This window comes from Pleurodeles waltl, chromosome 11, assembly GCF_031143425.1.
Source record: "Pleurodeles waltl isolate 20211129_DDA chromosome 11, aPleWal1.hap1.20221129, whole genome shotgun sequence".
NCBI lineage: Eukaryota > Metazoa > Chordata > Amphibia > Caudata > Salamandridae > Pleurodeles > Pleurodeles waltl.
In genome coordinates, this window is record NC_090450.1 from 968,850,884 (window position 1) to 968,863,868 (window position 12,985).

The 12,985-nt window shown below is 42.9% G+C and overlaps 1 protein-coding gene across 4 annotated transcripts in view; it reads right to left on the reverse strand.

Annotated features, from left to right (window-relative positions):
- Window positions 1-12,985, reverse strand: part of LOC138266439 (clathrin heavy chain 1-like) — a 378,407-nt gene that overhangs the window by 79,033 nt on the left and 286,389 nt on the right. For all 4 annotated transcript variants that reach the window (XM_069215209.1, XM_069215208.1, XM_069215207.1 and 1 more), the window contains exon 30: window positions 5,032-5,253. In XM_069215209.1, coding sequence (XP_069071310.1) covers window positions 5,032-5,253 — 222 coding nt within the window. The remainder of the gene's footprint in view (window positions 1-5,031; window positions 5,254-12,985) is intronic.

The window sequence follows — 12,985 nt, forward strand, 5'->3', positions numbered from 1 at the left end:
AATACAGAGTGGTTTCAATTTTCCCAGTTTATAAGGTTAGAGGGTGGTAAAAACTACTACTTTTGCGCAATGCTTCAGCTTGAATGGGGAACTGGGGGTGTGCTTGTGAATTCAAACGAAATACCCCAAAATAGAAAGCTAGTATCACAAGTCTTTATCATGGGGCTTTCTTTGAGCAATAGTCATGAATATGAGAAGTACAGCCAGCTTTGGCTGGGAGAAGGCTAAACCAAAGCCACACGACAATAAGCGAGAAATCAGTTAAGCAAACGTGCTGAGCAGAGAGGTCCGGCCTACCAAGCTGCCAGCCCTGGACTCAGAATCTAAACAATATCTAGCCTCTTCACATTTTTCTGATAGGAAAATTCCCTCAAGAGTAACAACTGCCTCCCCTCTAATGGTATACGCCCTGGTTATTCTAGAATATGTCCATCAGGTTTTTACAACAATATATCATGCAGGACACTATCCATCTAACCATGCAATAATTTCACTGGGCCAATCCAGGACAGGTAGCACTATAGTTAATAAATAACTCATTTTATATCTGTCTCTGGTAGTATCAAGGTGAATTGTAAAGGGCACTTCATAGAATAGGATGAAAACTCATCTGGGAAGGATGCACTTGAGCAGAACAGGAACACAAAATAGCCTCAGCTACGTGAAGAAAACTTGAATTCTTAATGATAGCATACCTTTCAACAGCCCCCTCCTCTGATCCCCAAGGGCCCACCAGCCTGAGCTGGATCTACAAATGTCTGTACTGCATGTATCCGGGAGCCATATGAAGTGATGAGACTGTGGTGAAGGATCTAGACATGATACTTACCATCATGGAGTGACAATTTGGAATGGAAACAGATTTCCTAAGCAGTTTCTATTGTAGGAGTTAAAATTCCAGGTGCCACCAATGATGTGGCCAATCCCAAGCAATGATAATTTTTTGCCCTATGAAGTTTGAACTTGGAAGAAGTGTAAAAGCAGAAAGTAAAATGACTCCTGTGCTATAACAACTTTCTTTCACTCCTGGGGAAGGCCTGGGCTATTGGCCAGTATATGCGCTGGATACGATTGTTCATCAGTGGTGCCCTAGGAGCACAAATGAACACATTACTTACCTTTGGTAACGCACTTTGCTGTGGATACTCCAACTGCAGATTCCTCATCTTTAGCATATTCCCAGGTGCCGCATCTGAAGAATTTCTCAGCAATGCTTCCCGTACATCTGTAGGTCCTGCCATATGACTCCGCGGACATTTCATAATACCCCAGAAAAGATCGAGCAGAGCTGCACAAGTTCCACTCATGCACACTGATATTGGTTTCTCAAGCTTTCTCCTTCCGTGCCCTCTTACGCTGAGTTCTTCAAACATTACTGAAGGTAAATTACTTGTTCTTCTGATAGCTACACATAACAGCAGACTTATCACCTGTAGAATAGATATCACAGCAGTACCTCACAAAGGGTGGAGGGTCTGATGAGTGGACTCAGAAGTCTAGCAGGTCTAAGCAGATAAAATGGCCCTCCCGTCATACCTGGCTGCCAAGGCAGTAGTGTTCTGTGAACGTGTGCACCAATGCCCACATCACAGACGGGCAGATATCCATACCCAGCACCCCTCTTTCCAAACCCTATGCACTGGTGGAATAAGCTCACAGGCCTTCTGGAGCCCTTCACAAGCGAGTAGCAGATTTTGATGCAGAGGAATGTAAACTTGGAAAGGGTCCTCTTTTGCACAGCCGTGCATTTCTTGGTTCCAGTGAGCCACACGAAGAGCAGATCATCCACACAATGGCCTTGTCTATGGCCAGTGCAGAAATTCAACATTCATAGTGTCAAGCAAGTGGAGCCCCTCCACCTCCTCTTTCGATGGTTGGGCCAGAGGAGCAAAAATCAGCAGAGCTATCGGGTGATCCATTTGAAATGGAAACAATACCTTTAGCAGGAATGTGGGGTGACTATGCAACAGCATACAGCCTAGGACGAAAGTGGAGTAGGGATGTTGCATGGACAGTGCCTGTAGTACATTCACATGATGCGCAGAAGTGAGAGCAAAAAGAAAGTCGGAGCATGTACAGAGGAGAGTTTTTTTGGTTAGGGAGAAAACTGAATCCCAAAGCTAGCCTGGAACTCAAGTCCCTAGATTGAGAGTTTTTGTTAATTTTCATCTGGAAGAATTCCAGACCTTTATAGTTAGGCATCTTTTGAATGATAGGCAATAGTTTGACTGAAGATCTTCTAGCAACGGGTAGCCAGAGAACCAGAGAACCAGCCTTCAGATATACGTGCCTGCAATTATATATGTAAAACCAGTCTTGCAGCCAATTTCTAAATTCTCTGGAGTCTTTTCATGGTTGAGGGCAGAGTTCCCTAAAATAGTCCATGTGCATAAAGCATGTTTGAAACAATGAAAGATGCTGCTTGTTCCTTTTGTGGAAATCGAGGATGTGGAAAAAGGTGTCAAAGTGTTTCCATAAAGTAGAAAGACAATTTAGAGTTGACGGTCTACTTGAGCATTCATAGTGAGTACAGAGTCCATGGTAATTACAAGATTTTACACTTCCTCAGATATTTTTGTCTGTGGGCTTAGTTCCCTCTGTCAGAGGTCTAACAAATCTAACTTTCCATTCTCCACAGGGCAGCACTTTCATTTTTGATATGTTTAGTTTGATATGGTTCCACCAACTCATCCATTGGTATAAAACTGTGAACTAGCTATTGAGTTTTGATTTGCCAAAGTTTTTAAGGTTTGTATATTTGAGTATCATTTGTGCCATCTGCATGGTTGTAGCAGGTTTAAGAGCAAAACTATTGATTAATTTCGGTTTCATATGTGCACTAAAAAACAGATTAGATGACAGATGCTTGGAGCATTCCTGGCTTTTAGATAGAGAGTTGAAGAGTAGGGAAGCATATACATTATATTAGTTCTGTTCTGCAGGTAGGTGGCATTCTGGGAAAGAAATTCACCATAATGCTGATGTCGGAGAAATAGGGATTAATAATAAACGTAACCCACAAAAATACAGAAGTGCATTTTCAGCCATATGTAATGTTCTGAAGACAAGATCTGAAAAGGACGAGGATCCTCCTAGATCTGGAGCCTGGACCATCATGTCTTATGGCCCACAAGCATTCCCAGCATGTATATTGAGAGCTCTCTGGATGGACTCTGGATCTGAGAACTGGTGGACACCCACAGACCTCAAAGCATTTTTACTGTAGAAGCCCAATTAATGCAGCAGGGTCCAAACACACACGCAGCTTGGGCATCTTAAAGAAGCACATCTCTAGGGCTAGTATGAGGCCAACTACTAAATGCTGTATTCTCACAAAGGGCACCCTCAGCACTGCAGAACCTGCCAACACTGAAGTGCCCACACCACTGGTGAATTAATGGCAGGGAGACTTGGGAGAATTGTGCCCAAGTCTTGGGTGGGCAGTGCTTACTAAAAGTGCAATCTCTTCCATTCTCCTTTCATGAGTAGCACCTGTTCTAGACCCCAAGGAGTCTGATAGGACAAATAAAGCCCAGTGATGACTATATATGTTACTCTCGCAGTCCCTTCACCATCCACAATCATGCTCAGGAAAGGCAACATTCACAGAAAGGTGGTTGCAGGTAAGTTTTCCCACTGGCAAGCTCACAACAACAGTAAGTCTTGCCCTTCAGTATACAGTGAAAATACCACCAAAACTGAACAGAAAGAAAAGGAATACATAGGTAAAAACCCTCCACTAGACTACAATTGGCTAATAAAATCAAGACGAAACTGCCAGATTACAAGATCTTAACTCCACAGATTGGGAAAATGAATGCACTGACTGACACAGCTCGGCATTCTGGGACAGCAAAGCTCCTTGAAGCCTTCATGAGAAGAATTTTAAATGACCTTTTATGAGTGAGTGTTTGTTTCTTGCTCAGTTTTACTTTTTAAAGAGCATTTAAACTTGGATTTTTACAGTGCTAGGGCTCTCTTGTCAGAATGTGATTTTGAATGGATTTCAATAAATGTTAACAGAAAATGCCACCTGAAGATGGCCACGTTTTCTCTGCAAAAATAATTAACATACTTACTCACTTCAAATGTGCTTTGTGATCAGTCCTACAAGAGGAAATATTCTAATGTATAGAAATATCAAGGCTCCCATGATGGAGAATTAGACTGCATTATCAAGGTCAATAAGACAAACATGTAGGAGTCCTGGACGTATGACCAGACAGGTAATGTTAGGTTTCACTCAGCAGTACCTATGCACACTGCCAGAAGTAACAAATGCAACTGGATACACACAAACTTATATATGTTAGGTTTGACTCAGCCACAGTCATCAGCATCACCATTTAAGAGCCAGGCTTCAGTCAGACTTGGGTTAGTTTGCTCAGCAACACCTGCTCAAGCAAATAGTTTTATGCAAAGGAACCCTAGCGCCGGCATACCGACGTATCAAAAGAAACAAGACCTGGAAAAAGTCACCTTCACAAATCGCTCGTCTACCTGCAAAAAAAGGCAGAGGATGAAGGGATGACAAGATAGCCCCTGTAAGAGGCAGAGATAACAACAACAGGAAAACCTCAAGAAACCACGAAACAAGCAAACATTAGTGGAAGGAGACATGCTTAAACTGTAATCTCAGTGTCCTGGAAATGTTAAATGGTTACAATGGCTGCACAACTTGGTGTACGAAAGAGGCAGCTGTGTGCATTGATTGGGCTAATGTGTAGGTTTATAAAAAAAGTCACTGTATGTATACTATAGTGATGTTTAATATGTTTTATTACGGTTACTCCCTGTATATTACTGAAGTTGCATAGGTGGTGTGCAGAAAGAAACTGAATGAAAACATTCTTCTGCTTTCTTAGACATACCACATTCAATACAGTTTTAAAATAGATATGTGAGGTTCTGCAAAAGGACATAAAAAAATCAGGACCAGACAAGAGGCTTAGAAATGCAACACTGTTAAAAATACATTCACAATTTTTGTTACAACAGCATGCCAGAACTCCACCTGTTGAAGTGACCTACCTTCGACAGGTATTCCCGCATCACCTGGATGAAGTAAGGCATGGCAAAGTCCATTATGTTGTGCCTCCAGGCCAGCTCTAGAACTATGTCTGGATGCAGCAAGTCATAGCAGGTGAAGAGAGATGCTGCAAAGCATTCCTGCTTGCCTTGCTCCAGGAACCACTGCAGCAATGTCTCCGCAAGCTCCATATCCTTGGACTCTGCGGCATACTGCATAGCATCCTGGAAAGAGACCCAAAAGAGATGATACAAGGCATGCAGAAGACCAATGTGTGGAGATATATATTTAACTGTCTGTTTAGTAGGATGATAAACAATGTAACACTGGGTAAGTCAAAAAGGGTGCAAAAGAAAGAAGATACAGTTGTCTAAGGTGCAGACGGTCTTGGAGAGGGTTGGGCAGCTGGTAGATACTGGGAAAGGAAGGGAGTTTAAGTTAATGATTATAGTAAACTTTACAAGCTTAACTCAAAGCCATCTACATTCGCCACTTTGGGAACAGCCGCACAGTAATAGAAATTGCCCCTGCATGCCCTCAGACATTTACATCTTTAACAACCAGCCAGGATGACCTATTACACTGACCTGATCTATGGATCAGTGTGAACACAGGTGTTTAAGACTAGGAGTAAAGATAAAACAACAGGCAAGTAGTTTATTCTGAATTTCACATGCAGATCTCTAAATCACTAAATGAATGGAAGACTGCAAAATAGCAAACAATGAAGGCAGAAGGCAGACTATCCCTGCTTGTTAGCATGGAAAAGGCTAACAGGTTTTTCAAAAGCTGGGGAAGGCGAATGAGGATGCCCAAGTGGTATCCTACGTAACATACTGGAGATGTGTTCCATGGAAGCGGCATGGAATATCATTAAAAGTTAAGATATGATCCAGCAGCAGGGCTTGTCTGCTGGGCATTCCCTCCATATGTGAAAAGGGGAGAGGATGAACTCAACATTTTCTTTGTTTGGTTTGGTTTAGCTAATACTACATGGTCTTCTTACCTACACCTGTGTGAGGAAAAGAGGCAAATACCTTCTGAGCAACTTGAAAATCCTGAAGTCCAATAAGAGTTAATGAGGAATGACAGCATGGATAGGATAATGAAAGCAAAGTGACTATAGCTCAACTGTGCATTTTGGTAAAGTATTCACAACAAAAACGCTTGCAAAGGTAACAGGCTTAATGTAACTGCTTCCCAGGGACTCCCTGGAGGGGATGTAACAAGGCCGAAGTAACCTCAGAAGATGTATAATCATCAGGTTATCTTGCTAAATAGTGTACCACCAAATACATCGAGTGACTGCTTTCCTGAAGAATTGTGCACTTTTTGGACTAATGAACCTAAATTACCTCTCTGCTACAAAACACACAGAAAGTGTCACTACCCTGTAAAAGAACCATCAAATAGTTCCCCTAAAAAGCCTAATACAAAAGAGCAAAGGTCACCATTGTTACTTGGTGGAATCACTCCAGCTTCCTGCATCCAGAGAGCATACCAAAAACTTGAAAATGAAACCAGGACAAGTGTTTCCTTTTGGGGAAGGAGATTCCACTCCTGTGGCAGGGATCGGACTCAGTCACTGATGTGGTTAAAGCTCTCCTGATTACACCCAGTCTGCCTCACTTGATGACAAGGAGGATTGTGTCAAAAGGGCCGCTCCCTCTGAGCTTAGAACTACATTTGACCTGGTCTGTCATCTAAGACAGTGGAGGTCCATGTTAGGCTCTGGCAAGGGAAACAAGCTCTACTGACTGGCGAAGAATTGAAGAGGTGGTCTTAGGGAGTCCTCATGCACCAACAATCCAACTGAACAGTCTGATGTCCAGCCTTCAGTCTTGCAGTTCATGCTTGAGTTAGCCTATTCCTTCACTCTGGACTCTCAGTAAGACAGCAGTGGGCTGGGGAGGTGACCAATGCTTATAGAATAAAGACAGAAATGAGTTTGTCTGTGTAAACCATAACTTAAAGATACTTTCCAATTAACCCCAGATCTCCATCAAGGGTATATTTAATACATTCCTAAACACTGAATATTTCCATGTATACTTTATAAAGATAAATAAAGGCCTTTGTAAGACCATTCCCTTTTGTTTTTTATATAAATCTTTCAACAAATGAAATATACAATAAGCTCACCACTTGAGTAGCACACATTGGCAAAGTCAATCGATCCTGCCTCTGGTACCTATTGGCCTTACAATTTTTGTTTGTTTAGCCATGCTGTACAGCATCCCCAATGCTGTGCAGTAAGGCTAAAGAAAACAAACTAAAAAAGGCACTATGATGAAGTGGTCGCATAGTTTTGTAGGCATGTGTCCCAAGCATGCAAGTGCCTACAAAATTACGCAATTGATTTATTTTTATTTACTGAGTTGGATCAATAAAAAAAAAAGCAGTATAAAAGAGTTTTTGCTTTGAAGCATAGGTGGGGCAACACAGAGGGCATGAATGGGGCAGAGCAACATAGGGCCGGTGTGGGGGAAGCAACACAAAGGAAGCGGGTGAAAGGGAGGAAGGCAACACTGGGACAGCAACACAGAGGGCAGGAGTTGAGAAGAAAAAGAAAAGGACGACAAAGCAACAGGGAGAAATACACAAGGGTGAGAGCAACGGGGGGAGCACACGGGCAACAGAGAGGAACATGGAGTGCAGGCGGAGAGAAGTACACAACTGAGACAGGTGAAAAACACAAGCAGTTTCATGGAGTGCTTGACCCAAAAGCAAAAAGTAGTGCTTGAAAGGCAAGCTGTGGACACATAGAAGCCAGCATAGAAGCCAGCCATTCACAAAGGATGGCAAAGGGGCTAGGCTTCATGGCAGGGACAAGCACAAGACTGACAAAATGAGACACAAATACGAAGTAGGCAAATAAAAGTGATTGGAAAACCAACAAACAATAATCAATGGGAGGATTCTAAACCCCTCTATGATGTTGATAAGACCACAATATCTTTCCCAAGATCAGACAGGTAACAAATTAAAGGCTAATATTTTTGAAAGAATATAGCCCCCCCAGAGTAAACAGTACCCTGTATAAATTCTGTGACTGACTTATAGAGACAATTCCATCACGCAGCACAGTAACAAGACGTCCCTCACTGCATTGTGATAGTTTTAGATCCTTTATCTTTAAGTAGACTAACGATTGTGGTTCTATTCTTTTAGTTTTATTTGAACTAAAAGTTCCTATTTTAAAAGGAGGGAGTTTTTTCAAACTAATTTTACCACCCCCAGAACCTTGGACATGGCAGGGGTGCGGGAGGTGGTGGAGAGGGCAATGAGTCCCCCCCCAACCACAGCCTGTGAGCAAGCCAGAAGGGAGGTGGCAAAACATTTTGAGGTGCAACAGACCCACTAATATCCAAGGCTAAGGTGTGAGAGGACAGGGCCTGACACATCTCCATGCTTAGACAAGGCAGGGAAATAAATGCACCCCACTGCCCTCCAGCAAGCTGGGATAGAAACAAAGATGTGGAGACAGGTGGGCTAAAAGGATAGCCACACCCTTGGACAAAGCAGGGAGTTAATGCCATTGAGGATCCCCACTTGGAAGAAGTAGTGGGGCAAACAGGCTTAGTATGTATTTTGGGTTAGTGCGTGAAATGACTATCTTCTCTGAATTGAAGGAATGGTTGTTGGGTGGTAAAAGCCTGAATCTCACTATCTCTACGTGCAGACGTGAGTGTGAGATGCAGAGCCACCTTCTAGGTAAGATACTTTACATCTGCCCTATGGATGGGCTCCAAAGACAATTTCATAAACTGTCCCAATACTATGCTGAGGTAGCATGTCTGAGGAGGGACTGACGGGGGAAAAGCTCTGAACAATCCCTTGAGAAATAGTTTAATTAGCCTGAAAGAGCACAAAGACGGTTTATGTGATGATCTCCTGAAACGGGAAATGGCTGCAAGGTGCACCTTAATGGGAGCTTGTGCTAATCCAGATAGTGCTGGATGCAAGAGGTAGGGCAGGATCTCTTCTGGCGGTGAGGAAACAGGATGCAGTTGCACACCATTAGCAGAACCTCTTCCACTTCAGGCAGTATTTTTTATTAGTACTGTTTGCCGGCACCTTGGCAAGTATGTTTCTGCAGTCCTTTGGAATATTCAGATGACCAAATTCTTAGAATTCAGAAGTCAGGCTGATAGACTGAGGGGTTTGGGATCCGGATGTAGAGCTTGTCCCTGGCTCATCATAAGTAAAGATGGGATTGACTTGAGTCCGATGGAAGGACGTACTGACAGTAGGAGAAGCTGTGTGTACCATTGCTGATGTGCCCATGCAGGGGCTATCAGTATGATCTGACGGAGCGCGGTTTTCATCTTGTTAAGCACCTTTGGAAAGAGAGGGATTGGAGGAAAGGCGTAACCAAATATGTTGGACCATGCAATTGAAAACGCATCCCCCCACAACCTCTGATGGGGATGCCAACTTGTGAAGAACTGGCATTTGGCGTTCTCGGTAGTTGCAAAGAAATCCAGATTCGGTCTGCCCCACTGGAGAAAGATGGAATCCAGCGTTCTCTGGTCCGATTCCCACTCATGACAAGTGGTTCTCATTCAGCTTAGGGTGTCTGCTATGGCATTCTGGTGTCCTAGTACATGTTCTGCCTCCAGGTGCACTGTGTGGCGGATACACCAGCTCCCGGTCAGCTGAGCCTTTTGGGACAGCAGGCGAGACTGAGTTCTCCCGTTTGTTTATGTAGTGCATTGTTGTTATGTTGTCTGTTCTGACAAGCACCGTAGAATGTTGGATCCTGGGGAGGAAGGCTTGTAGTGCCAGGTATAATGCCATTAACTCGAGAAGATTTATGTGAACGCCTCAATGTGAAGGAGGCCCTTTGCCGCTAACCTTGAGGTAAGCTCCCCAACCGTCTAGGGATGCATCCGTTGTTATGACTAGTGGGGAGGTCTGATGCAAGAATGGGAGGCCTACTGAGATATCTGCAGAGTTTATCCACCAGTCGAGTAACTTGACTATGAAAGGAGTTACTTGAATGATATCCTCGAACAATCATGTTGCCAGTTTCCATTGGATAGACACTTCTTCCTGAAGAGGACGCATAAGTAGGCGACAGTACGGTATGAGATGGATATCATGCCTAGAAGAGATTTGTAAAAACGAACTGAAAGTTACATTCTTTTTTTGCAGTGGTCTCGCAAGGGTTGATTTTTTTTCTGTCTCTCAAGTGTGGGGTAGGCCATATTGAGACTGGTACCCAGTATGGCTCTCAAGAAGATTATTCTTCATAATGGTTGGAGCACCGATTTGTCCTGGCTGAGATCGAGTCCTAAGCTCTTTGAAAAGGTGCACAGTAGCTGTTGTGGATACCCTTGCGGATTGTTTAGTAGAGGCTTCTACCAGTTAGTATCGAGATAAGGAAAGATTTGATGCCTCTGTTGCCTGAGATAAGCTGCGACTGGTGCTAGGCATTTGGTGAAGACGCGGAGAGCAGACTTCAGATCAAAAGGCAAGACTCGGAATTGAAGATGATTGCCGTAAACAGTAGGAATTTTCTGTGCCTCGGGTGGATGGATATGTGAAAATAGACATCTTGGAGGTCTAGGGAGGACATGTAATCTCCCTGGTTGAGGAGCTGCAAAATGTCTTGGCGTGAGACCATGCAAAGCGGTTGTTTCTTTAGATATTTGTCGACTTCTCTCAAGTCAAGAATTGGTCTCCACTGTTGTGACTTCTTTTGGATTAGGAGGAAAGGGAATAGAAACCTTTTCCCTTTTGGGAGGAGGGGACCCTCTCTTTTGCTCCTTTTTGCAACATGCCTTTTACTTCTAATTTCAGCAAGCATATGTGTTTTTGTATCTGTTGAGGTTGTCTTAGAGGGGATCTTTTATAAATTCTAGAAGGTGCCCAAATTGAACTATGTTTTTGGACCCATTGCTCTGTAGTTATCTGCCTCTACTGATGTAGGTGGTCAGTAATTCTCCCTGGTACCATGGACTGAAATGTGGTAGACGGCTCCTGGTTGCGGTCACTGTCTGCAGGAAGTGTCCTTGACCTGTCTTGCAGACTTTCCTCTGGCCTTCCCTCACTGTCTTTTAAAGTTTTAGTAGAAACTGTGCGACATACCTTACAGTCTCTAGTCTTGTGTTCTGGATAGAGACAATATATACAACCCTTGTGAGGATCCGCTATATGCAGCCTCTGCTTCTTGCATCTGGTCTATACAGCCCCTTTTTTGCTGTCTCTGACATATTGGTTGTCAGGTTGAAGCACCAAGTTGTGGAAAATGGTTTCCTATGAAATAGAAGAATTAAAATGAGGAAACAATGCTTCTGAAGCAGCTGTGACTGGAAGAAAACTGAGCAGAGCTCAGAAGAGACTCCTTTGCACGACGTGCAGTGGAAAATCTGAGGAAAATCAGCTTCTCTCAGGATGGTTCTAAAGGGTGGCGTGACCTGATCGACTGACTCTAACGTTTGGTCCTTTTTTTAAAAATGACTGTGATGCGATACTAAAATAAAGGTCTAAGGCCTACAATGTATGTGTCTATTAAGCCATTACTTTTCTAAGATACCAGGGACTCCCATCTCGATGACTGGGAAAGATTCAAGCATGTGACTCTGAAAGTTCCAATATTGGGAGTAATTAAAGTAACTGCCTCAACCAAGTTCATGTACTGATTGCATTAAGAAAATAAAGCTACTGTTATTGCAATTTAATTTGATTCTAAAAACCAATAAATTCTCAAATGGATTCCCACTTCTTTTGTAACAGATTTTAAGTATTGAGCGCTTACAATCCTGAAGGACAGAAAAATACTGCATAAGCTAAATTATGTGGCAGGCACCATTGACATTGGCAGTGACAAATATTTAGATTATAACAATTCTAAAAAGCACCAATATGGAACAATAGCCCAGCTGACAACAGAGTCTTGGATTATTATTATAATAATATTCATAATCAGACACTCCCAGTGCTCATTTACCACACTGAAAAAAAATAGTGTCTTTAGTAGCTTTAAAGTGCTTATCTGCAGTTTCCTAAATGTAAACCTATTTACATGCACTCGAGTACCTAAAATTATATCTTTCCAATCAGAGTTCCCAGGATACTTTTCAAATAATGTTTTAATTGCATTTCTATTTTTCCCATAACTGGTATTGCTACTTAACAGATCTTTCAAGCAGTCAGTGGCCAAGCTATGACTGTCATGGCGTGTCAAAGAACATATAAATCTGCAATCTCAATCCTTTATCTTTTATTACAGTCAAGCAAAATAGACAGCCTTCACATATTTTGATGTGGTCAAGTATAAAGTAGCTGACACTCCTCTGCATACCACGGCCTCCGTTTTCCGCACCTGCTGTGTTATGTTATCTTAAGTTATTAAACTTACAGAGGGCATGGCTACCCGAAGCCCTCCCAGCGCTAACGGATCGACACCTAAACTAGGAGGAAGGACAGCCCATTCTAGAACAGCCAAGTTTTCAGTGCTTTTCGAAAATTGTATTCGTGACTTATCAGTCAAAGTCTAGGGGGGAGGGAGTTCCACAGTTTGGCTCCTCGCTAAGCCATCGTAGCACCACCCCATCTTACCTTTTTAACTCTAGGTAGGGTGGCAAAGGCTGCCGATGCCGACCCGAGGTCTCTGTTAGGCTTATAAAAGACTGCAAGGCTCTTTAAGAGAGGAGGACCTCTGTTGTGCAGCGACCTATGAATACAGCACAAAGCCTTAAACTTTATGCGCTGTTCCACTGGTAGCCAATGCAGAAAGACTAATGCTGATTTTACAGAAGAATGTCTGGGAATGTCTAACAGAAAGTGGGCCGCCGCAATTTCTTTTTCACATAAGTGGGAGAGACCATTGCCGTAATCAAGACAGGAGAGAATAATCGCCTGAATAATGAGCCTTTTTGCCAAAGATGGAAGTATGACAAAGACCTTACTCAAGAGTCTCAATAATCCAAAGCAGGTGGCAGAGATGTT